At 42.6% G+C, this 26,674-nt stretch overlaps 1 protein-coding gene across 1 annotated transcript in view; it reads left to right on the top strand.

Moving 5' to 3' along the window:
• The window catches only part of znf385c (zinc finger protein 385C), a 38,044-nt gene extending 11,778 nt beyond the window's left edge, over positions 1-26,266 (top strand). Inside the window, exons 2-9 of the mRNA XM_054607427.1 lie at positions 5,098-5,240; positions 10,606-10,716; positions 15,114-15,333; positions 20,861-21,229; positions 21,320-21,507; positions 22,926-23,024; positions 23,605-23,694; positions 25,946-26,266. Coding sequence (XP_054463402.1) covers positions 5,098-5,240; positions 10,606-10,716; positions 15,114-15,333; positions 20,861-21,229; positions 21,320-21,507; positions 22,926-23,024; positions 23,605-23,694; positions 25,946-26,176 — 1,451 coding nt within the window. The 3' untranslated portion in view covers positions 26,177-26,266. The remainder of the gene's footprint in view (positions 1-5,097; positions 5,241-10,605; positions 10,717-15,113; positions 15,334-20,860; positions 21,230-21,319; positions 21,508-22,925; positions 23,025-23,604; positions 23,695-25,945) is intronic.
• Positions 26,267-26,674: the final 408 nt, after the last annotated feature.

The following is a 26,674-nucleotide window of genomic DNA, read 5'->3' as shown; positions in this document are numbered from 1 at the left end:
AGGTCTGTCTGACAGTCCAACTGTTACCCAGCAGGCAGGCACTCACAGCTGAGCAGCAGAGATGTGGTGAATAATGACCTTAAATTTTGCGATAATCAACAGCTTTTCGACCCGCAATCACTTTACCAAGAAACAAAAAAACACATAATCTAGATGAGACAGCCAACTCCTCTGTTGTATAATTTTAAAACCACACAAAGGATTTCACCATTAAACAAAAGTTTCCTCTCTCTGTTGTGGTTTGTTTAAGGACTTGGTCTTGCATGTTATTCTACCTCAACACAGCAGCCTTACTTTTTTTTATAAGAACAGTATAGCCAAAGCCATGCTTGTCCTCAGGGATCCACAAGGGCGCATCGCTAGCAGCAATACAGTGTCCTTGATTTTTCAATGATGTTTCATTCTCTGTGCACCACGGATGACGACAAAGAGAGTTCTGTCATACTGAAGTCTACAACTATTGAAACTAGGTGTTGAAAAATAAGCTGAAGCATTTTTTTTAGGTGAACATTTTTGAAGAAAAGACCTGAGCCCAAAGAACAGGAAATGAATAGCCGTCCACCAACCCCGACCTTCTCTCTAAGTCGACTTCGTTGCTCCATAATAACTTCACCTAAGTCCCTCCTTTCCTCTCGTCATAATAACTTAGGCCACTAGAGGACTTTGTAACTCGAACCAGGGGGCAAGTTCTGCTTCTGAAAAGTAAAGCCAATGTGGAAGTGCCTTAAACTAACATTTTTTCAAATGGCCATCAAAAGTTTATGAGGAAATGATCGTTCTTCTCACTTGATTTATTACCTCATTAAACATTGTCAACATGAGTTTATGGTCTCAATTGCTAGTTTAAAAACGTATTCAAAACAGCATGGTGCTCATTTAGTAAATAGCAGTCCCATTTAGAGTAAAATAGAACATAAAGCAAATTATGCTTTAGGGCAGGGCTACCTTGTGATTGACAGGTCGCTACAACGGCATTGTGCGGTCTGGGAGTTTCTCGTGTTTTAGTCTCAGAAATTTTTATCCTTTTAATAGTGGTTTTTTTTTCAGTTCATGAAAGATGATTGTAACATTTTGGACAATTATTTTTCAGCATTTAGTTGTACACACTCATTTGTCACTTCTGGTTACCAAAAAAACACAAGGTGACGGCCAAAATGCCATACTCAAGGCTTCAAAGCTGTAGTCCACAAACCAATGGGTGCCATCAAGCTGACTATGTCCACTTTGCATATACAGTCAATAATTGAGCGTAAATAATTGTCGTATTCGGGCTCTTGCCCAAACAACTGATACCGGTCTTTTTTTTGAGGACTCGAATTCTCGAAATGGCATCTACTTTAAGCAATATCGGAACCGTGGTACATCTTTTGAGAGGCTATAACAGTCATAAGGAAAATGAAGGTGGAGATCAACTCTACCAACTCCAAGACCCTGCTGTGCCACCATCTATCCCACATAATTATACTGGGCCACAAATAGAAAGGCAGTTTTCTCTCCTACCCGACCCTCTCCTTTCCTCCTTCCTGTGCCGTTCAGCAGCACTTTGCAGGGATACGCAGAGCACGGAGGCAGGGCGGAGGTATTTAGATGTGAGAAAAGGCAATTTGTCAGAAACCTAAGGGAGCACTGGAGCGATGACAAGAGAATTACAGTAGAAGGCCTAAATGTTGAATGGCTAATTCTGTGAGAGGAGAAGAGGAATGAAGAGGGAAGGCTCAGTATGTTTGCTTGTGTACGTTGGAATCCATTATTTTCTCATATTTGCAAGAAGAAAATAATTGAAATTCTATGGCTCAGATGCACCACACAAACATTTGAATAGATGCGATGTGACGGTGGCTGTTGTGTAACCAAGCCCAGTGAGTCATGAGAAGGAGGAATGCGTTGTTGTGATGGTTGGAGGAGGAGTAGGACGAGGCCTGCCTGGGGAGAGACTGGCGGAGACAGTAAGATCTGTTAGCAAAGTCATCTGGAAGAGAGAGAGAATGAGGCTGGACATTTGGTTTCAGGCCTTGCCTCAACTGCTAGTGGTTGTCTGGACCTTGGACCACAACTGAGGCGTAAATAAACCTGAGCCTAGACGCTGACATGGCTCTGGACAGAAAAAGCATACGTGCACATAACCACATGCGCATACACATGTGCAGACACACACACACATTAATGAGTGTAAAATGACGCACTGTGAGAGAAGGAGGTTATCAGGGGCTGCAGGCTGAAATAAGTCATCCTTCCTCCTTGCACATACACACACATGTATGTTGCTTTGCTTTAAAGTGTACTCCTACCAGAATCACACACAATATGTGCCAAGTGTGTGTGCATGTTATGTGACGGTGTTTATATTGTCTTCTTTCTTGCCCTGGGAGCTATTTGTTTGAAAAGGTGCGTAGGCAGTTCTGTTTGTATGCGTTTATGTGATACTGGTCTAGTACATGCAAGCCAAGCGTAAACACACACGCCTTTGCTCGCTGCTGAACATGCCTGGATTCGGGCTGTGCCTCCGTGGCAATGTTATTATCCAAAAAGGCAAACAGCCAGCACCTGATTTAATAAGCTGCCTAGGGAGTCACAGAGAGGTGGGGAAGCACTATCAGCTGATAACCGTCCTCCCTGCGAGCCCAGCTTTTCTCTCTGATAGCCCTGCCAAGAGAAGACTCGGCTGCTCCTTGTTTTCTGTGTGAATGTGTATGTGCGCTGAGTGTGAGAGCGATCTCCCGCCGGCTGCTGCCCACGTGTCTGTAGGCTGCCTGCGTCCAACCTTTGCTGCATCTCTCTGGGTGTCAGACATACAGCAGAGGAGAGCCGCACATGGCAAAGGCAGGCCTGAGCCCAGCACTGAGGAGCATATGCTCAGAGCTCGAGTTGTTCAGCCCATCCACCCCATACAGCTTGCGTCATGGCTGCCAATCCTGCCAAGCCGCAGAAAGCCATGGGCCAGACTACTGACAGATTTTCCCATCTATCACTCTGTTTGCACTTCACACAGGCCATACAGCAGTATCGTCATCCCACCACAACCTTGAAACCAATGCTAAGAAAAAAAAAATTCTATTAATATGCCAAACAAACAAAAATACACCACAAAATGTTATAGTTATATATGTTAGTTATTTTGTTGACTGGGCTCCATCAGCTCTATATTTCATCCAGTCCATGCAGTCTTTCTAAGTATTATGCTAAGAGCCAATGGAGAGAAGAGTGTGTCCTGGAGGACAAAAGAGTATGTGTTGGTGGATGGGTGCATAGTGCACTTGGTTTCCATGGTCCTTACAACAGAAAAGTTGGCTTTTTTTTAAACCAGTATCTTTTCATAACCTTAAAGGAGACATATCATCCTAATGTTCAGGTGAATACTTGTATTTTGGGCTCGTTGTGGAACATATTCACATGCTTTAGTGTTCAAAAGACATTATATTTCCATACTGTCTGTCTGATTATACCCTCTCTTTGGAATGCTAGGTTTTAGTGCCTGTCTCTTTAAACCCACCTACCGAAAAACCCCGGTCTGCTCTGTTTGGCTTGTGTGAGAAATATGGTGCTACTTCGGAAAGGTAGATCTCAAGTCTTTGGGTAGAGATACTAAGATGGGGGCAGTATATTCTAATGAGCCTGCATGTGACATGAAGAAAAAAATAAATCTGAATGCCTTGTTGAATCACAACTGATAAACAACTGACTTCGTTGTCTTTTTTCTAAATTTGTGGGTTGGAAGGCCAGATACCCAAATGTACGTGCAAAAGCAGTGAAAAAGAGTTATTTATGATATGTCTGCCGCAACAAAGTGTCTCAATTTATTAATCTCAAAATGAATGAAAAAGCATTGGCATTCAACATAATCCAGGGTTTATCAAAATCGAGTTGTATTTGTGAACAGGTTTTTACATGGAAAATGCATTTATTTCCATTAATAAAATAGACAAAATCTATTTCCATGTGCAACACAGCTGGCCATTTGACATTAAACATTTCTAAAACATTTCTAAAACATTTCTAAAACATTTCTAAAACTATTTCAACAAAGGAAAGTAGTATCGTACATGATGCACTCCTATGCTATTTATATATTACCAGTTTCATGAACACCATTGTTTCTGTCTTTACCTTTACCTTTTTTTATCCAACCATCTGTCTCTGAAATCTCCCTCCTCTTTCCTGAGAAGAAGCTCTTTTTGTCCAATCTTCTGTATTTCTAAGCCGCTGGTATTATTGTAGGGTCAGTGATTGCTTTTTTGTCTGCGGTGTGCGTTATCACGTCAAGTATCAAGTATTACCACCTCACTGTGTGCGTGCGTGCGTGCGTGCGTGCGTGCGTGCGTGTGCGTGCGTGCGTGCGTGCGTGCGTGCGTGGGCGTTGCAGGGGGCTCACATGATAGGCATACTTTGGTGTGGCCACGGTGACCTGCAGCTGACACTGATGATTGATCCTGGTGCTGGGATAAGTGCCTGTGCACCGGTGAGCACACTGGTCCACTGAAACGCAGCCAAGCGGAAAATTAGAAATCTCTTCATCCCTGGTCGATTTGAAATCCGATATCTCCCATCTTCCCCTCGCACAGGCACCTTTCCTTAGCCAATAAATCAGTAATTAAATGATGTGTTTGTGTGTGTGTGTGTGTGTGTGTGTGTGTGTGTGTGTGTGTGTGTGTGTGTGTGTGTGTGTGTGTGTGTGTGTGTGTGTGTGTGTGTGTGTGTGTGTGTACATGAGAACTGGTGGCTTGTCCTTGGGGGATCAGCCAGGGCAATTGGGGTGATGGGAGTCTCCAGCAAAACTGCCCGTGTACACCTTCTATTGTCTGCATTATAAGAGAAACACACACACCGTATTGTCCCGGATACATGCTCATGCACACTCGTAACCACACGCACACACATTTGATTGTACAATGTGTGTTGGATGTCAGCTGGAGGTGTAATGGTGCCTCTGGTACCAAATAAATCAAAGTCAGGCCTCCTCTGAGCACAGCACCTGACCTTTTGCAAGCTATCATCGCAGTTCTACTTCTACAATCACACTGGGACAGAAAAAGGCCCCCTGTGTTAAAATGTCCCGTTTGTTTTTCAACTTCTCACATCTATCTCTTTTGTGTTGTCCAGGTACGTCGGCCCAGGGCAGCCCCCTTCTGGCTTCCCTCCCCGTCCCGGGACGGCCTCTGCAGCCTCAGCTCGACCTCAAACACCTCCTGCCCTTCAGACTCAATGGATCCTCTCCCCTCAGCCTCTTCCCGAACTTTAACACGGTGAGTGCGATAGCTCTTTGGCACCTGAAATCATGGAAAATAGCGATAAGATAAAGTGGAGCAAGTTAATCTATCCACAAGGAATTTCAACAACTAAGGTCTCAAGCAGAGACGGACAAAATATCTTTTAACATTTTATCTTTTCTCATCTTGCTCCAGGTTGCATCTGCATCGATTAAAAATCATGTGAACCCCCAACAAACATGTTAACACTTTTTGTACTGTGTGCGATGAACAACCTTAATTTAATGGGTCGGGGTTGTGACCCACGTACTTCATAAATTTTATGTCAATATTCAACATCATGATCAGTGATGTATACAAAATGTATAAAGACAAACTGGGCTATAAAACCATGTCTTTAACGCTATTCTGCCAGACCTTAGCCTCAAATACTGCCCGTTAACTCTCCCGCTTTCTCTGCAGGGGCTTTTCCTTCAGTTTGGGATGCTGATATTTATTCAAGCAGCGTTTCACCTCTGAGCAGTCCAGTTGCCAGCTCAGTATCAGCATCTCAACAGATGAGACGCTTATAACTTTGTCTCAAGCGTCAGCAGCAAACTGTTCGGTGCTTACCTTGCCTCTGTGCCTGGAATTAAAAGCCTGTATCTTTGATCCTTTACCTACCAGCGCTTTATCCATTGTCGTTTTGTGTGTGTATGCGTGTGTGTGTGTGTAGGCACTTCTGATTTCTTTGATCCTAGTTTTATGTGTGTGTGCTTGTGCATGAGGGTTCGTGTGTGTTTGTGTAACTCATCGCACGCTGTGAAACCATCGCACGTTCCGTGGTCTGAAAATGAAACATAAGCCTCAGCTTTCTTTGCAGCCTACACTTTACACCTTTTCAAACCAGGCGAAGAAAAGTATAAAGAGAGAGAGGTAGGGCCACACAGACAACTGGCTGGCTGCATGTGTGAGGGGGTGGATAGACGTGGGCTGTATGACGTGAATGTGTGTATGTAGGGGGTCTCCAACCTGCTCTATGAAAGGCAGTTTATTCATCTGTTCTGCCGCCCTGCCCTGTGGAGGACTGAGCATGCCTGGCAGCAAAAGGCAACATTCTTTTCTCTAACAGCCTCATGTATTTATATAAGTGGTGGAGGTCAGTGTTTTGTCTGTCTAATGCTTATGTTTCAGTGATGAAATTGCTGTTTTTATTCTCAGACCAACGTCTTGGCCGTGCAGTTCTGTTCTAGCCGTTATCTTGTCTGATATAAACAATCTGTGGCAACCCACAGCTAATATATTGTTATTGTACCGTTTTTTGGGGGGCATCATGTTACCTTTATTAGAAAAAAAATGAAAGCAGTCATATTAGAAACCTTTATTGTAGAAGAATATTCATGAATGCAGAAAATCATACCCGCAGAGTTGCAATGATATTCAGTCTTTCAGCCATTATTATATAGAATACAACTCGCAGCAGGACGTGAAATCCACCGAAACCAGAATGCAGAAATTATGATAACTGTGAAAATAACATCAAATCAGTGTCGCTTCAGTCCCGGGAGGAGATGATTACCCTCCATAACACACAGTCTGATGGCGCAGCTGTTGCATTAATCACATAGTCCATTCAACAGAGAGCCCCAGGTTCTCCTAGCCCTGATAAGGCACATGTTGTCTCTTACGTGTGCGGGGGGGGGAAGATAAATGCACCTGTCTCCAAAACTAAATATCCTCCGGTTCCCCTGGTGTCCCTTCTTAAATCCCCCTACCCCCTCCCCCTCCACTCTCTGTGTGTCTCTTTCTCCCTCTTTCCTTCTACCTACCATGAAACCCCATCACGGTCTCAGCCGCCTGGGCGCAGGATAAGTTCTGTCTGCACCAGGAGGGAGACGGAGGGCTTGGACAAAAGACTCATTTATAGCAGTCGGTTCAGGATGGCTGCGGACGGACAATGGGCACATTCTTCAGTTCCTAAAACAAATAGCTGTGTGCAGGCCGCCCTGCTAAGGTGGGCGGAGGGCAGCAGGAGTGGGAGAGCTAGGTTTCAACGGTCAGGCTTTGGCTGGTGAAGGGAAAAGTCAGTTGCTCCCAGAGGTGGCTTTGAGTCACGCAGAAGAGGTCAAAATAAAGCAACAAAGGCAAAGATAGCCGTTAGGGAGAGGTATACCTTCAGCAGGAAGGTTTCATTGTCAGGTGTGTTTATATTCCCTCCCACACCTGGCCTACTTGTAGTAAACAGACTCCATTCTTGCAGAGGAGGCAGCTGCCTTGGACATGGCAGAACTCTTTGTGTGGTTCGAAGGGTTCTGATGTTGTTCAGGCTTGTGTATCAGAAACAAGGCAGCGGGCCATCCTGACTACCATCAATACACCAACACTCCTTGATCTCTGGGCAACTGAGGCTGTCTTCAGTGCCCCCGGTGCGGAGCCAGTGAGCGGTCTAACTCTGTGTGAGAACTTCTCTCTCTGTGGTCAGCGTTCTGCTAAGCGAGCAGAGGAATGGACTGGGCCAGGCCCTGGGCCAGCCTGGGGAGAGATCCAAGATGATTGTTATATATGATACCACACTGAAGGGTGCCACAATGAAATCAGCTGTCATTGTGGCATGCAGTCATTCTAATGAAGCCTCGGCTTTCACTCGACTGTTTATAGTATGCCGTTCTGGGACTGTCTGGAGTCTATTCACAGACAGTTAAAATTGAATTAGTCTGCCCAAAACCCTCTCTAAACACTTCCCTCTGGGCTATACTGACTCATGAAGTATTAGACAGTCACATAACTGGGATACAATGAACTCTAACTACGTTTAAGTACAAGCTGTAGCGTGGCCTGTGGTGTAGGTACAGCTGATATCACCACACCATGTATGATACATGATCACGCTTGAATAATATTCCCCACAGTTACCGTTAAAAATCTAAAACGTTGATTAGAAAATACAAGCAACCTTAGCTGACCAAACAGAATTATTTTAGTCCCTACCATTGCCGCTTGTAGCCCTGAGGTGTAGTTACATTTTGGGCAGAGCATGTGCACAGGTACAGTGTAACCCCTTCATGCAGAAGTATAACATCTCAACAGCATTGTTAAAGCAGCAAAGATCATAGGCACCAGAAGATCTCTGAATATTCCTTAAACTTACAGAAATTCCTGCGTTCTGGGTGGGTGCAACTCTCTATTGAACAATTCAATTGAATTTCATTTTGGAGGAACAATTTTTAGAAGCCATGTTTTCAGTATTGTTACCATTTCTATCCTGGACACCAGTGCATTGTAAGCATGGGGCCCATCTTGGCTCGGCCCCATTTTTGAGTTCTGGATGCTAATTAAAAAAGGTGGAGCTCTATTAATACATTCAACCCTGTGAGAGCAGGGACAACCCTGATGATTACTTGCCTGCAATGCATGAGTGAAGAGTGAATCTGACACACATCTCAATTACTATCGAAACACAGTGACCAGTCACACACAGCAAAAAGGATCCCACACCAGCAGAATGTCTCCTGTCTTTACTGTGTCTGCAATTAAGAGCCAACAGCTAACAGCCAGAGATTTGCACGTCTGAAATTTAAAATGTTTTTGTTCCAATTTTATTGCATCACACAAAAGTACTCAGGTGCACAATAAAGTGACATTAAAACCAATAGTCCCTCAGACATGCATAGGTGCTTATAAAGTCATGCTCTCAGGCCACTCAAATATAGCAGGCACAGATGCTATCCATCAGTTCACTTGAGTAGAATCAGGAACTGTTGCAACAGCACACGTACAATAAATATATTTTATACAAAACAATACTGAGTATGCAACTGTCATATGAGTAAAGCTCTTCCCAGGTTAAAATTGGGCTATGTCCCAACTAACAGGTGCAACTAAATACTGAGGGAGATGGTCATCAAGCACATTGTGCACAAACCCCCATTGTCCTGAGAAGAGGTCTAATTAAACTAATAAGAGGAAACATCTGTGGGTGTTGGACCATAGGTGTTAAATGTCAATGCATTGACATTGTAAATAAATGTTTTCAAAGCAAAAAAAAAGATATATATAATATATATATATATATATATATATTATTATTATCATTATAAAAATTATAAAAAACCTTTTGAAACATCAAACATTTCCTATCGAAATAGGATAGAAATGTTTGACGAATAATGAAGAAATTGTGTGGGAGCAGTAATATCATCAGTGTTATTGCCATTAAACTGCAGACCTTCTCAAGCGAGGCCTTCTTTATGTGAGATGTCGATGTATAAACTGATGACTGATCATCTTTAGGCAATGGGCCACACAGTGTTTGTGTTTTTCTTTATATTGGTCAAGGATTATCTAAGTCATGTGTAAATGTTGAAGTATTTTTGCTTTTTTCTACTGAATTTAATTGATGGCTTGTTGATTGCACCTGTTGATGTTTCTGTCTGCCTGCTCACTGTTATACTAATTTACTACAATAAAGCAGAAAAGAGTAGAAGCAGTTGGAAAGCAGCCATCCTTTGTTGAAAACCATTACAATCAGCGTGAATATACATACATTTGTACTTATTCCAGTCACATTATTTCCGATTGCTGGGACAGCTAACTATAGCAACACTATTTTTAATATATAAAGTAGGCCTCTCCACTCCTCTATGAGCTGGTTATTTCTTCTAGCTGGTTATTCCTCTAGTGTGTCATAAGAAGTGTGTCAGCGGCACTCTAAATGCACTTCTGATTTTTCTCTTTTATAATAAGTAACAAAATAAAACACGCCCACTGATCAAGTTACTCCATGCACGCACAAAGCTCTGAGTTTCGCACATTGTCCTTGAAACTGAGATATTCCCCTCACATCACAGGGTCATGCAACCTCATGCTAATTTACTGGGTGATGTTTTCATTTGTTCCAGATTCATGCAATAAACCTGCTCAGCTGTCACAGGTAGACAGACACTCTGTTGTATTAGACTGCATTAGTTTTAGCTAGCCAACTTTCATCCCTGAAAAGTAATTGGCCATCTATCCTCAATATATTTCTCAACACCGGTGCCAAATGTGGGATCATGAACGATACGATTCCTCTTTTATTCTGAGGGACTGACACCATTTATCACAAAAAACTGAATGATTTCTTCATAACATTCTGCTGTAGCTAAATCATTTAGGTGTGCCATGAACAAAAAACAATATTTGCCTATTTTTGCTAACTGGTTAAAAACTACACATTCACTGTTGTTTGGCCTGTGACTCCTTTTATTTTTCTTTATATGGCCAAAATATCAAAAAAGGATGGCCACACTGAAGATTTAATCTTGTCCATCTGGGGAATTGCTTTACCTCTGAGTTGTCAGCTGCACAGACATTTCTCATTTGGGAAAATAAAATCTTAAAGAACTGATGTGGTTTGTACTGATCTTTTCTTTCTGTCCCCCAGATGGACCCTGTCCAGAAGGCAGTGATCAACCACACATTTGGTGTCCCTCAGCCCCTCAAGAAGAAACAGATTATCTCCTGCAACATTTGCCACCTGCGCTTTAACTCAACGGTAAGAAATGTTTTAGTGGCATTATGCCTTTGTGTTTAAGATAAGATAAGATAAGATAAGATAAGATAATCCTTTATTAGTCCCGCAGCGGGGAAATTTGCAGGCTTACAACAGCGTAGAGTAAAGTGCACACAAGAGACATAGTAGAAGAAGACAAGCTAAAAAATAAAAAATAAAAAATGAAAAATAAAAATAAAACAAGTATTATAAATAAGCAATAAAAAAAAAACAGTAGAAAAAACAACAATAACTGAAATATTATATTTACAGACAGAGAAAAAAAAAAACTATTTCAACTATTTTTAACTTTTTTAACTATTATTGCACAGTGTAATGTGTAATGTATTGCACAGGTTTTTATTGTCATGTTATTATTGTCATGTGGTCATGTGGTCTGCTGGGAGCAGTTTATGAGAAATATAGAGAGTTTATAGAAGTATAGAGAGTTTGTGCGACGAGAAGAAAGAGAAAGAGACAGAATGCCGGACTGTGTGATTTACAACATAAATGCAATGTGTACCAAAAAGAGTGTCTAGCCTCAGAGAACATAATTGCTTTGTTTTGTGCTTCTGCTATTTTCTTGAATGTTGCTTTTTTAAAATATGGCCGCCCCTCATTTACCTAAGCCCTTATCATTCCCACTGACTTTATGTTTGTCTGTGTGTGAATAAGCAAATCGTTGTGTCTGTATGCAAAACAAAAATCTCAGAGTGGAGCCCTTTCTGTAAGTTTATGTAAAAGTTCAAGTTGGTAATTTAGTTTTTCTTGCTAGTTATGTAAACATAAAAGTTTGTTCAGTTTTCCTTTCAGGGAAATCTGTATGTGTGTGTTGTTTTGGTATGAGGGATTAGACAGCAGGGAGAGCTGTCGTTTATCAGAGAAGAGCAGAGACAATCAGCAGCCACAGCAGGAAGCAGCATTCTCGGCTCCTCGTTCCATTTCTCCCATCCTCGCCACCCCTAGCACACGCACACAAATACTAACATACTATATGCTGGCAAACATGCGCACTAGAGCACACACACACATACATACACTGAGACACACAGGCAAACATCCCATGACATTTCATGCATATTCACATAAACAAATAGATAATAGTCCAGAAAGCCTTAAGACATCTCGTCTCGGCACTGTAAAGTACACACACACACACAGACACACTTTTTTTTTTACTCCATCTTCAAAGAAGGGCTGAGGCTCAGGGGACAGGGAGCTGAGGGGGGAGCGGAGACTCAGATGTGCTCCTCACCCACTATAGAGAAAATCCCATTCTCTGCCGCTGCTCACCGACTTAAGGAGGAGTGTCAAGTCTGACTGTAGCTTTATCTGTCTCTCCGAGACCATGAATACTTTCCTAACACTTCCATGTACCCTCCTCAGACTTTTCTAACATATTACACCAAGTTATCCTCATGCATAATACTCAAAGGGGGGAAAAGTAAGCTTGCTCAGTATAGCACAAATTTACCTTAAAGAGCAACTGAACAGCAGCTGAAAATCTTGTTTTTGCTGACCTCCTGTGGTTACACTTCTCACCTGCCTGCAGTGCTGTAAAGGTGTACTTCAGGGTGTGTCAGTGCACTGTGATATCACTGTTGGGTGTGGTTACAGGCGCAAAAGAGAACATTTCTGGCGACACGTATGTGTTGTCTAATGACACTTTTGACGTATCAGGAAATACTCTTGTTCACTTTTTTGCAGAGAGTGAGATGAGAGATCAATACCACTGTCATATCTGTATGTTAAATAAACTGGAGTCAGCAGATGGTTTCAGCTAGCTTAGCACAGAGACTGAAAACACAGGAAGCTAGCCTAGCTCTGTCCAAAGGTGACAAAATATTTCAAAGTGCACCTTTAAACTAATGTGGTTTCATAGGGGGTCGTGTGCCGGACTATTTCTTGGTCAGATAAAGTAACTTAGAGACTTGTCATCACTATCACCATATGTCATTATGATTGACATAGGACTCTCTGCAAGAAAGCCAATAAGCATATTTCCCAAAATGGCAAATTATTCCTTTAATTTTACACCAGAGGAACACCTGAGTAGCCAAGTGCCCACTGGTTGCTTTGGGCCTTTCTGCTGTGAAGTTAAGATCCCCTTTTCAACCCCAAAAAGGAAATGGTTTCAGGACATGTTGCATATTTTTGCAAGTTAATGTTTGTTAGGTATTTCTCTTGAATATGTTTTTTTAAAATTTGCATAAACAGTCAAGGATATGAGAGGGATTTCGGCTGTCAATGGCTTCTGAAAAGGGCTAGAGGTTGTTTGAATGGTGTTTCACGCAGTTTGTGTGCGTGCGTGTGTGTGCGTGCGTGTGTGTGGAAGGGGAGTTTTCAGTTTGTCTTTGACTCTTGTACCTGCAAACATTTTTAATTTGATGTCTTCCCTCTTGTTCATCATATTTCAAATTCTTACATTGTGATAACATAATGGAACATAATAAGGCTACATGTAGTTATAGCGCAGTGCAGCAAAAATGATCACAGAGACAACAGTGACTGGCAAATTTATTAAAGGCAATATATGATTACCAAAAATCCTACACTTTTTAGTGACTTGTGGGGAAACATGCACTTCAACAAGCAAATTGAATTAAGCAAACAAACTGGCGGATCTGTTTTGTTTCATGTCTTTGTTATATATTTGCTACAAGCAAGTCAATATTAATAATAATAATTAAGCCTTTATTAGTCCCACAATGGGGAAATTACAATTCTCTGCATTTAACCCATCCCAGAGGAATTGGGAGAGATGATTCAGCACCATTTCATAGCTACGGGGGGACATGTTCCACGCCCACTAAACATAATACTATGCACCAGATATAGTCCAATGTTTAGTCTTAGCCGAAGGAATGCTTAATCACCGGACAATGAAGAATCCCTTAAATGAGTGCTGTATCCTGCTGGCTGGGATGGTGATATAAAAACCAAAGCTCATTTCACACCTTGTCCCTCTGCCTCCACTGAGACTCAATTGGACGGAGAACTGGTGGTGGAGAAGGCGCTGGCTGAATTCGCAACAGCACGCTAATCTGCGAAGCATTTTCACGGCAGATCAGTCACAAGATGCGCTGAAGTATTCAAGTTGTTTCTCGCACACTTTGACCGACACGGTATTCATAGGCCGACACTATATCACACCATTGGGCGCGATAATGTAAAGTGTACATTCTCAACTCCATGTCCAGGCTGCTGGTGTTCACATTAGAGCTAACACATGGGACTGGTGGCTTAGGTGGCGTATGTTTGTGAACCTTGGATCTGTGCACAGCAGGCAATAATGTTATTTATTACTTACCGGACTTAATGTATTGTTGATGCTCAGGTAATCAGAGAAATACACATTTTTCTCCTACTGAAAAGGGTTTTTTTTGTATTTTCTGCATGTATTTATTCTTCACTTAGGAGCCCTTCAAAATATAATGCAAACTCTTTACTCAACTTGTTTTGTACTTGAGGATTTGCATGATTTATTTCTTTGAATAATTAAATCTGGATGAGAGTTTGGAATGAAGCATTGCAGCAGTGGAGGAAAGACTTACCTAGCTCCACATGTCAAAACACCATTCCGAAAAAAACCTGGGTATTTTATACTTAATCCTTCACCCTTAATCCATTTATCACCCAAGTATTGCGGGTATGAAAATATCCATATAGCTCAGTAGTCTCTATGTTTTTTGTTATTTGGGGACAGTTACGTTTTTCACACTTTGGATTTAATTCAGACAAAACGGGTTCTGGTTCTAGTTCTTCCATCTATAACTATGTCCTATCCGGGCCAGAGGCTGATGAGAGCTGATCCCCCCGGAGGTTGTTTCAGCTTTTTAATGAGTGATCTGTGAATTGATTTCTCTGCTATTCCTATGTATCCACGCTTGCTCTGACAACAGGGGCTTTGTTCTCGGCTTGAACAGGGCCGTGGGAATGAGAAGGTAAATCTCGATCCACCCGGAGGGAAATTTGTGTGAACGTGTTTAGTGCTGCATCGCAGTCAGTCAGAATGTGTTTTGCGTCTGATTTGTATTGGTGGGTTTGTGTGCTGGCGAAGTGCTCAGATGTGTGTATGTGTTGCCATGTGTCTAGGATTTGCAGAGGCTGACTCTCACAGTGCACATTAATAGGGTATTTGAGGAGATGGGATCCTCGCTCTTGTTGCATATTACGCATGCAATTATACCTCTGGCCTCCCAATGTGCCAGCGCCGTTATCAGGTTGAAACAGACTTGCATCCTTGCAGCCTGTGTATGCCTGCAAGAGAGCGAATATTCAGCTGTGCATTCTTAACATTTATTGCACGTGCTCCAGTCCTTCCAGCACACAATGCATTGAGTCAAACACTCCTCTCTGCTTTTCCCTCCTCACCTGGTTTTCTCCCATTTTCCCTGCAGAACCAAGCAGAGGCCCACTATAAGGGCCACAAGCATGCCCGGAAGCTCAAAGCCATGGAGGCCCAGAAGAACAGGCAGCGACGAGCTGGGGATGCCTCATCCACAGGAAGGGAGAGAGACAGAGACAGAGACCGGGAACGAGATCGGGACAGGAGCAAGGCCTCCAAGTCCGAGGAAGCTCTTCCCGCGCTCATGGATACAAGCTTAGCGGAGGGCGCAAGTACGTAAACAGAAAGCATCCCTTGATGATTACTCCATCGCACTTTGGTTCCTCCTTCTGCTCCATGTTTTCTCTCTAAACCCCCTCCACCCATCCTCCTCCTCCTCACATCATTAACAGATTCCATCCTCCTCCTCCTCCTCCATATGTTGGCCTCCCTTATCTCTGTCCCTTCGCTCATCCACTACTCGGTGAGATTACATCTTCTGTACATCTTATCCTTCACCCTCTCGCCCTCCTATCCCCTCTGTGTTTCTGTGCATTCACACCTCAGCAATTTCAACCCACACTATACCCTCCTAAAACCTCCCTGACCCGGGCCCTATGTCCCTGGTCCTCGTGATGGATGGTGGACTCCAAAGCTCTCGGATTGTGGGATGTCTGGGAGCAAGAGATGTTGTGTAAATAAAGTGGCTGGCTGAGATCGATTGAAGCCTCACCAGGCTTGTTTTGACCCCCTTTGCTTCTTAATTTCCACTGCTTGAATCCCCTGTTCTCTCCTATCTATCTCGGTTGGATAGAGAGGGTAGTTTTAGAACCAGAATTGGTGTATTTGTGCAGCATGAAAAGAACGACACACAGTGTTGGCTGAGTCGAGAGCAAGCGAAATAGTGGAGAGAGTTTTCAGGGGCTGACAAAATCGAAACTAAAGTTGAAAGAAATCAAAAGCACTTATCTTCTTTTACAAACTTCTTTTACAAACTTTGTAAATATAGACATTTTAACTTTTGATGAAGAAAGAAAAGTGCATTGGTTTTCTTTTAACAGAATACAAATTTTAACTTTTCCACACAGCCTAGCTGCAACTTTTACTTGGAGAGCACAAATTGCTCCGATGTCATTTTTGACTGCGAGGTGAGCCCATTACCTTCTCATGTTGCACTCGTCTGGGTCCACACTTTTCATTTTATCTATCCAAGGTGATGGGAGAGGAGAGCGGTTTTTCCTCCCTCTCTTCTACTTTCCTTCTTCTCCTCTCCTCCACTTCCCCTGCCCCGCAGAAGATCACTATCTGAGCAGCATTTCAAAATGCACTTAGATGCTAGATGGAATATCAGAGAGGAGATATGAAGGTGCTGGGAGCAGAGGGAGACAGTTTGTACTTTACAACCCCCCCCCATAGACAGGCTCATGTGCACATGGATATCACACACACACTTGCACACACTTTCGCTTTGAGCACCAACAGTCCCCTTCAGAAAGGAGAAAGTGGACAAAAGACTTGGAGCCTGATAACACTCTCATCAAATCTCATTTTAATATTCCGCCGTTGCAAAGGAGAGCTCTGAAAGAGGGAAGCACCACTGGAGACGAAACGAAATGATGAGTGGAAAATGAAAGATAAGATGAAATGAGAGAGAAAGAGAGAGAAAACATGGAGGGAAAGGGGGGTCAGACGAAAGAGAAAGTAGATAAGTCATAGCTAGTTTTTTATGCTGTGAATAATTTTACAGCTCCAAGGCAATTTTGTGAGGAGGAACACTTTTTAATAAGCCCAATTGTGTGATTGGCCTAATGTGAAATTGAAATGCAGCAGTGCGAGCCAGTGGTGACGTGCACCACAATGCCAACCTGTAATGGAATAGCGCTCCAAATTAACATTCTATGAAATGAGTTATGTCTGCCATGAAGCTGAAGGCTGGCGGAGCCGTCTGAGGGTAATGCCCACATTGTCTCCCATCAGGAACCAATAACACAACTGCTGGCTGTTCCTCTCTGTCTGGCTCTCAATAAACAGACCCAGACCCACAAGGGCAGCCTGTTCAGCTGCATTAAAATATCTACCGATGCACATTGAGACGTAGGAGGCCATTCATATACCACCTTTTGACTGAGAGTTGCTGGAGGGAGTTCAAAGAGCACTTTTTCTAAGGTACACAAGAATGAATTATGAATCACATACTTGCAAGTCTATTTGGGCAAGTGCCAGAGTGGAATAGACCTGGTAATTAAGATTAGGCTCTGTCACAGTGAAATAGCAGAACACATATAATATAATATAAATGTAATTACAGGGCCTCAGTGCAGAACCTTGAAGTGCTCAAGTACCAACACAACCTCGACATCAATGGGGATGGCCTTTATATTGTCAGTTTAGTTTTAACTACCAACAGCCTCTCTTACTTCCTACAATTATTCTGTCATTAAGGTTACCGCAACAATTCATACATACAGGAGGGGAAGACGAGAAAGAGGAGAGACGACGTCCTCAGACGTACAAAGGGACTATCGATGCTTATAAATCATGTCCCTGACCAACAAAAGAGTGACTGAGCACACAGCAAGGGAGCAAGTGAGAGAGCAGCCGGCTGGTGCCCAGAGACAGAAGGGGGGCCTGCATCAGTCGTGACAAGCATCAATCACCCTCTGCTTTGATTGACTCCTCTGTTGAAACCGTCTTCTCTGGGACTCGGTCTGTCACCGAAGTAATGATGATTTAAAGCAAGGATTCTTTTTGTCCCCCGGGAAGTTGTTTATGTTCTGAGGCTGCCTTGGATCAGCACTCGCCTGCTAAACCGAGTGCGCGCTGTCTGAATGCGTATGTGAGCGTTTGCATAATGAGTCCCATATTCATATTCATTTGCTGTTTGGCTTTGGTTTAAGTTCTCAACGGATCAATCTGCTGAATTGAGATCTCTTCATATGTGTTTACACTCTAAAAGCCTGTCGTATTTAATTGGACTGTTAAAACATGGATTTGATTCTTTTCAAGTTAAAGAAAACTAATGATTGCCTGCATAACATTGACCCAAATATCCATAATTTTCAGCTGTGTAGTTCTACCCCGCAGAGGCCCTGCTGGCACTGCCAATATGCTGGCCTTTGGTCTGACAGTTTGCCAATTTTGGTGGCAGTTTCTCTCATCATGTAGATGGTCAGGGAGCAAGTTGGTCAACTAACAAATGGACAAACAAGCTTTTGTAAGGGGGGATGTCTAACAGTCTTGGTATTTATCAAACCTTTTTCAGTTCCGCTAGATGTTTGCCCTTCAGGGCCACAATTTACTATTTCCTTAATTGATTCATGTGTGGATTATTTTTCAATGAATCAATGAATCTTTCTGCCCATCACAATTTCTCAGAGTTGTTTGTTTGTCCAAACAACAACAATCCAGAACCCAAAGATTAGATTTAACTAACAATGGAGCTGTCACAATATCAGATTTCCACTAAACGGTTATTGTGGTTTAAAAAAATAAATAAAATAAGGATAACCAAATTATTGCAAAATCTGGGCCATACAAATTTGAGAAAAAAGAAAGATGTACAAATAATGCTATCAGTCAACTTCATCCTCAACTTTCGCTATTGTGCGCTTTGTCTCTTTATTTGCACACAAAATACAAATATATGGAAGTGGGGAGACATCTGTAACTAAATATATTATGATTTAGGAGGCGCTAGATTATTTACACACTATCAATATATTTGTATTATTAAAATGTATTTCATATTTAAATATCATGGTTAAAGTCAATACTGGAAATTGCAACATCCTTAATTTCCGATCATATAAAAAGGGAATAGTAGCAAATCCTTTGATTAGGGAATCCATAACCGAGGGAAGGCCATTTTTAACATGAAAATAAAAAAAGATAATGAAACCTTCAGGATCTGAGTCTTTGGGTTCTTGAGGGTTTGACTCCTACCAGCATCCATGTCTTACTCTGTAAGGTTCCAGCTAAATCACACGATCAATATCATTCCCCTCCAGAGACTTCTGAGGAGGCCCTGTCTTTCACATAAGCTCAGGATCCCCCAACAGAGGAGCTCAAATCCCTCAGGGGTCACTCTCATTACAGCAAAGGGGACTGTCTAATCTTGCTCTTTTTCTTTAACGGGAATGAGAGAGGAAGACCCTTATCTACAATGATGAATTTACTCTTGAGTCGTAAAAGGGAAAATCAATGGAGCGGAGTTGCATGGAGGAGGGTTGTGAATGTGTGCGGGGAAAGCACCCGAAATGAAATGGAGATATTCAGCGAAGGTAAAGCCAAGTGCTCTGGGGTGAAGTGTGTGACTCCCTCGGGAGGGCGATGGGGTGAAGGGGAGATGTGTAATGGAACTCCAGTGACTTATCGGCCCGGGCACGGCAGTCGATGGGTTTGTTTATATTGACTGAGACTCCTGGTCCACTTGATATTTGAATGGTGAGGGAGACCAGAAGGAGGTAGAAGGCTGATGGCATTTATTTGCCCACACTTATCTAGTCTGTGCCACATTGTTTAAAACAAAGGCTGATGGCTCGTATCAGAAAATGCCACAAAGCGAGCACTTGAAAAGCACTCTTAATGTTGGCTACAATATTGTAAAAAGAGAAATGGTTAATTGAAGATTATAAAAACGACTTTATATTTGCCCTTGAAATGTTCAGTCAATCTAAAGAGCGTTTTGCTGATTAAACATGCTAGGGGATTTATTCAGGTTCATGGTTTGTTTGCAGACATCATGCTGAGTTGATATTATATTAACTGCAATGAAAAAAGCTCATAATCAGTGTTGGGCAAGTTTCTTGATAATATAATCAACTATGTATTCTATATTGAGGGAAAGTTATTAAATTACCACAAATTACAAAAAAAACTCAAAAACGATCTAGTTAAATAACTTGTTACATTATTTTGTCGTTACCCATACTTCAGAGCAAGTTACAGATAATTGTTTAGCTATCCGGGACATAAATTTACTGTTTTGGTTTACTCCCACTTTTTTAGCGTAATTTTCAACCTCAGCAGGCAGCAGTGTTCAGATTAAAAGTTTTAAAAACCCATTCTAAACTACCTGCCCAGCACCGAACAGCAAACAGACACAGTTAGCGACCAGGTGAACATAGTGGAGCATGTGGCTGCTAAAGAGCCAGGCACCTCCCTCAGGAGTCGGTTGGTACCAAAAACAGAGCTAAAAGGGAGTGAATATTGGAGGGTCCATAGCAATAAAATAAAAATAGAAATAACATACAAGATAAAACCAAAACAATTCATCATTCAATTAAGAGAGAAAAACATTCACGTCTTGCCAGTTTTTTCTGAGCCTGGATGAGTATGAAAGCAGCTCTTCTTAGGGCTGGTTTAAGCCTCTATGATGCTGTTCTGTTGCGACACATAAAGATGTCTTAGAAGATGTTTTAGAAGTGTCTCACATGTAGGAACACCGGAGAACAAAACTGTTAACTGGCATGATGCAATGATCTGGGAACCCTGAAGAAATAACCTCACTGCATCACTGTAGACCACTATGAGCTTTGCATACTTTTCCTGTAGCTACACCAAAGATGAGCTAACATATTTAATAACATATTTGCCTAAGCACTCGAATCATCTTTGAATAATGGCAAAGGTATTTTCATTCCTTGCATGTCATGAGAGGAAATAAACAATAGCTAACAAGTTCCCCATATCAGTTTAAAAGGTGATAAGTATATCAGTGCTGCGTTCACAGCTTGTTTCCGTTGGCCAAACAAATAAACTATTGCAGGTTTAAATGAACCGCAGCTTGCTAATAATCCTTTATTTTAACCTTTTATGCAGGTCTTCAGTCTGACCAAGAACAAGCCAACCTGGAGGAAAAGCTTGAAGAGAGTCCCGGGAGCTCAGTTATGCTGACACCAGTGTCCGAGGTTTCCTCAGTGGAGTTGGTCACCCTTTCCCCTCCACAGATATCGCCTTCCTCACACCTCTCAGAGACTGCCTCGGACACCAGCGCCCCCGAAGTCCCTGAGGCTATCGAGGCCGTGGGCCCCATCACTGAGTCAGGCAGCAATGCAGACACGTCCAGCATAAAGGAGGAGCCAGGGACAGATGATGACAAGGACCCCAAAAAGAGCAAGGCTCACCTCCATTGTCCTGTCTGCAAAGTCACAGTCAACTCCATCTCCCAACTGGACGCACACAACAGTGGTAAAATAAACGTTATTAATAATATGTAATATGTAATATTATTTAATGTGAACCATAACAAACCTGGCAGCTCTCTAATCTCTCCACCAGGTACAAAGCACAAGCTGATGCTGGAAGGTCACAGTGTTCTGCCTCGGCGCAGGGGGAAGGTGGTGTCAGCTCGTGCAGGCTTGAAGAGCAAGAGGCTGGCTAGCAAAGGCAGCATCGGGGTGCCCAGCAAGAACTTCCAGTGTGAAGTGTGTGAGATCTTTGTGAACTCTGAGACGCAGCTCAGCCAGGTAAGTGTCAAAAGAAACACGGAGATTAGGGTTATATTGCATATTTATGTCTAGTTCACCATTTAATGTTTCATTATCTACATTGTGGGTTTTGTCAGAGGTCTTTGTAAAAGAAAAACTGGTCAGCTTTGAGACTAGAGTTAGTACAAACTGATGTGGAGTCATTCCTCACATAATAGGTGGTATGATGTGATAAGGACACGGACAGAAATGTGTATGTAAAAGCACTGGCAACATACCAAACTTATGACCTTACTTTTTAGTGCAACAAAAGAGATCTGAACTTTTTTCACTATTAAAGTATTTGAAAAGGAGGATAAAACGGCAAGAGCTACCACTCTGGGACTTTCCTCTCCCTTCTGCACTGTATGAAATGAAAGATGAGGAGGAAAGCAGGGCTTGGAGAAGTCGTGCAGATTTGTCAAGGCATACTAAGTAGAAGTGTCGCTTACCAAATATGATTTTGTTCAAAGGCGCATTGAAGCACTGTTGACTCTGTAGGGGGAAAGCACTCTTGCCCAATCACATCAGGCAGTGGAGAAAATGTTGCATATAATTACCTCACCTCCACAGAGAGATGTTGTAGTCACATAACTTCCTGCACATGGTTAGCAATTACCTTCGGATGAAGAGATAGTACACAGTGATCTAAGACCAGACTGACCTTTAATGTTACACTTATAAAAGCTATCAAAAACGCTGTGTATTCACTGATAGATTTGTATGATTGGGGTTTGGGGAAGACCTTACTTAATCCAAAATAATATTTTAACATCACTTCGACGAAGGAAGGCTTGACTCAAACAGCACTTCCATTTACAGCCATGTGAATGAAACCATTGAAAGCAGGGTGCAAGTGTTGAGTACATTCAAGCAGCAGCTATTTTTCTACATTAGACAGATAACATCTGATGCTATGACTAACTGCAAAGCCCTTTAGTGAGCAGGCATTCATTTACCACTCAATATTTTGAGCTACTAATGCTGCCTGTATTTCATTTTCTGGTTATGTTGGCATCAAACCAGGTAGGGGAGGCAATTCCTCCCCTTTTGATGTTCATTAAATAATACATCTGAGTGAAGGGATTGTCTTGGAAACTTTGCCTGCGCTGCAGTGGAATGATGGAAAGATACAGGATATGCTGGCATGTGTGAGCAAACGAGGCTGCTTTAGCCTTTAAATGCATTCCTTACATAAACAACCTCTATCCCAGGAGGACATAAGCCTGTTAGCACTGCAGCCACAGAAGATTGTGTGCCAGACCTAGAAAGTAAAGTGATGTCATTTCTGTGGACTTCAGTCATACTCGATGTGTAATGTATCCATTATTAATCAGCAGATTACATTGGAAGTTGTTCCACTGTGGTACGACAGATGCTTGTTAGCTCGCTGATGGTATTTTCGCTGGTCTCTGCAGCACATGAATAGCAGAAGGCACAAGGATAGGCTGGCCGGAAAACCACCCAAACCCAAATTTACCCCCCACAGCAAGAGCCAGCCAAGCACCAGCTTAGCGGTAAGTCTCAGCATAAAGACACAGACAAACAAAACACTGTCACACACATATGCACAGTGCACACACACACACTCGACGGAAGACAAGCAAAACATTATTGCCTTTCTCCGACTGCAGATATACACAAACATGCTGTCCACATGTGCCAACATTGGAATAAATTCAGTCCAGTTTGTAAATTAATGCATTTTTAAACCCCAGTTTTAATTCATCCCCAGTTACAGTTAACTGGTTTGACCCCAGTTTAAGCAGACACACAGTGGAGAAACACACACAGATCTTGTTACATTGAGCTCAGGGGCCCAGCATGCATGTGTGTCTGTACTGTCATAGAGGTTAAGCACACTGTTGTACTCGGTGAGTCCCCTACCCATTACATTACATTACATTACAGTCATTTAGCAGACGCTTTTACCCCCGAGACAAGTCTAGAATAGTCCTGCTCTCCCTGACTGACCAGCTCTGACATCAGCAGCCTGAATCAGCACTCCAGATTAATCCATTTTCTGCTCCTGTCATATACACACCTCCCCATCTTTCCTTCTCCCCATTCTCCTCCTTCTCCTCCTCCATCCTACAGAACGTGAGATGGAGTGGCTATGCAGGCATGGCTGTGTCTGCCATGAAGAAAGCGTTCAGCCAGTACAATCTCACCTCCCTCTCCACGCAGGTCAGTGGCAGGAGAGGCTGAGTCTGGGGTTGGATTACGGGGCATCTGATGGCTGAACTTCAGGCTTGGCCACGGGGCCCCCTGGCCAAGTGGTTAAATCAAATGAAAGTTACAAGGCTGAGGATGTAAAAATTTCAGAGCAAAACAACGACTCCTACGGTTCTTTGAGTAAAAACATCCACCTTAAAATTCTGTTGTGTATGCTGATAAAAAGAGGAGGAAGTTTAAGATTACCTTGTTGAGAAATCTGATGATTCAATCTGCCACTTGAATCAATTTGCTTTCGGGTTCATGGTCCATTTTTAATTCAGTAACTATGGCATTGTGTTTTGTCCACAAATTCAAGGATGAAGGATTTTGAATTTGCTGCTCTCTAGCAATGGCTACTGAGGCTCATTGTAAACTGACGGACAAAACAAGATTTATCAGAAAAGAAACATTAAAATAATTAAAACTGGGACCCATGACATAAACTAACTTGATTGTTAAAGGGGAGATTTCATGCTCATTTTCAGGTTCATACTTGTATTTTGTTTACATGCTTTAATGTTAAAAAAAAACATAATTTTTCTCCTACTGTCTGTCTGAATATCCCTGTATTCACCCTCAGTCATAGGCCATGTCCACATTAACTCAAATGAAAACGGAGTTTAAAAAACTAAAACGATCTCCGTCCACACTGACCCTGAAAACGAATATCATGTGACTATTCACGTACACTGGGCATGCGCGTGCCGGTGTAAACAGGAAGTACATTGGTTGCTTGGTTACAGATAATACGATTACACTACTCTTGATACTCGTCGTGCTTGATACTTAAGAACTTCCTCTAAAATCTTCCTCCATAAACTCAAACGGACACATTTCGTGGAAGTTTTTAGAAGTTTTATTTTTCAAGCTTAGTTACAACACTGCAGGTCTAACTCTATCTCTCCCACACAGACATCAAATTTACTTTAAATGAACAGTTATTAAACAAAGTTTACTAGATTATGGGTCCATACATTTGGTCAACACAAGTCCGTCAGAAGTCTGTTCCGTAGGGCTGATAACGCTGCTGGACACACCGCTCGCTAATCGCTCCAATAACAGCTGATTACAGCTGAAGCCAAAGAACCACATCCCCTCCAGGTTGCCATGGGTCACCTGTGTTCCCCTGGGTCCTAAGTCCCTATATGCAAGACTTCTTGTTGTCAATCAACCATACCTTGAACATGTATGTACAAACATTTGTAACAAATACCTCACTATCCATGATGAATTAACCTGGTAGTCGATCGGTATCAAGGCTGTTGTTGTTGTTCTCTTGTTGTTGTTCTCCTACGTCATCGTTTTCGGACTTCTTCGTTTTCAGTCATCCACACTATCAGGAAAACGCAGCGTTTTCAAACTTATCCTTCCTCGGGAGCGTTTTCGAACTCCTCCGTTTTCGGTGCCCTAAAACGCCGTATAGTGTGGACGCTCGGTGCAAACGCAGCAAAAGATATGCGGATTCATTTGAAAACGGGTTAGTGTGGATGTGGCCTTAAACACCCCGATTTACCACCTGTTTCTTTAAGTTACCCTCCCCCAAAAGACCAATCTGCTGTGATTGGCTTGTGAGAGAAATATGGTGTACCTTTGCAAAGGTAGTTCTCAAGTCGCTGGTGGAGGTACTCATATGGGGGCGGTATATTCGAATGAGCCTGCATGTGACATAAGAAGGGGAGCCATATCTGACTGGCTGGTTGAATCACATGTTTTCTGATCTAGGCAGCCCAAAAAGAACTGACTACTTCACAGTTTGTGGGTTGGTAGGCACTCCAGACATCCAAATGTATGTGCACAAACACTGAAAACTGAGTTGTCATGATATGTCCCCTTTAAATTATTCTGGAGAATCCCATGTTTCTATTTTAATTAATATTGATGGTCAAGTTTAAATAAAAATTTGAAATGAGAGTAAAGAACGGGAAAAAACACTTACCTTCCACTTTCAAACTCTATGGATGGACATTAAGTTAGTCTGCTGATTATGGTAATTTCTGATGCTTGAACCTCTTCTCAGACTCTTTGTATCATGAAACTATTTTGTTTGTTCCATGATAGAAAGGATGCAACAAGCCATCAGGAGTCGAGTTGTGTATGGTATTTAGTGTGGAGTAATGTATTAAAAATGCATTCCTCTATGTTTGGGCCAGTTTGCTGAACATGTTTGCCCTCACTGTGTTCTTCTCTCACTTCTCACCGTTCTCCCTCCTGTCCTCTCCAGACCAAACTGGCCTTGCAGAAGCAGCTGACCAAGAGCTTGACAACTGGCTTCTTGCCCAGCCCCCTCACCCAGCCAACTCTGTGCACCATGGCAACTAACCCACTGGCTCTGCGCCACCCAGTGGGCACCACCACCTTCATCCAGTCCCCCTTCCTGGGCCCTGCACTGTTTCGGCCCGCCCCGGGGCCGCTGCGGGCCACGCACACACCCATCATCTTCTCCCCCTACTAAAGACTTGACCCACTTCCTGAATGAGCTCCACCCTTGTCCCTTTACCAAAACCCAGGCCCTCCTTTAGTGACAAAGGCCACACGCAAACTATGCAGCCCGCCTGACTTACAATGGAAAGAGTGCACAAGTCCTGATGCTCAGTAGGCCATTGGGCCTGAGAGCTGTTCCTATCATAAAGGCCAAGATCCCCCATCATGCCTTCTTTCTGCTCCTCTTATCATGACCTAAGGAGCTGAACAGGCCTCCAGATAGTGACTGGTGCACAGAGGCCGCTTTTATAGCCATTTCATGGGTCAACATGGTTTGGATTATGGATATTATTGTGTAATTTATTAGAGAAAAATATAGACATGTCTAGATGTATGTTTAGTGTGGTTGCCACAAAATAAGGTCCCTTTACTTGATGCTCTTTTAAAACGTTTTTAACTTATTGGTTTGGGGGTTTCATGAAAGGGGGGAGGGTCATAGGTCATTAAAGCAGCTGTACCTGAGGCCTCC

This window comes from Anoplopoma fimbria, chromosome 11 (assembly GCF_027596085.1).
Source record: "Anoplopoma fimbria isolate UVic2021 breed Golden Eagle Sablefish chromosome 11, Afim_UVic_2022, whole genome shotgun sequence".
NCBI classification, from domain to species: Eukaryota; Metazoa; Chordata; class Actinopteri; order Perciformes; family Anoplopomatidae; genus Anoplopoma; species Anoplopoma fimbria.
The sequence above is the reverse complement of the archived record's forward strand: the minus strand, read 5'-3'. Positions and strand labels throughout refer to the sequence as shown.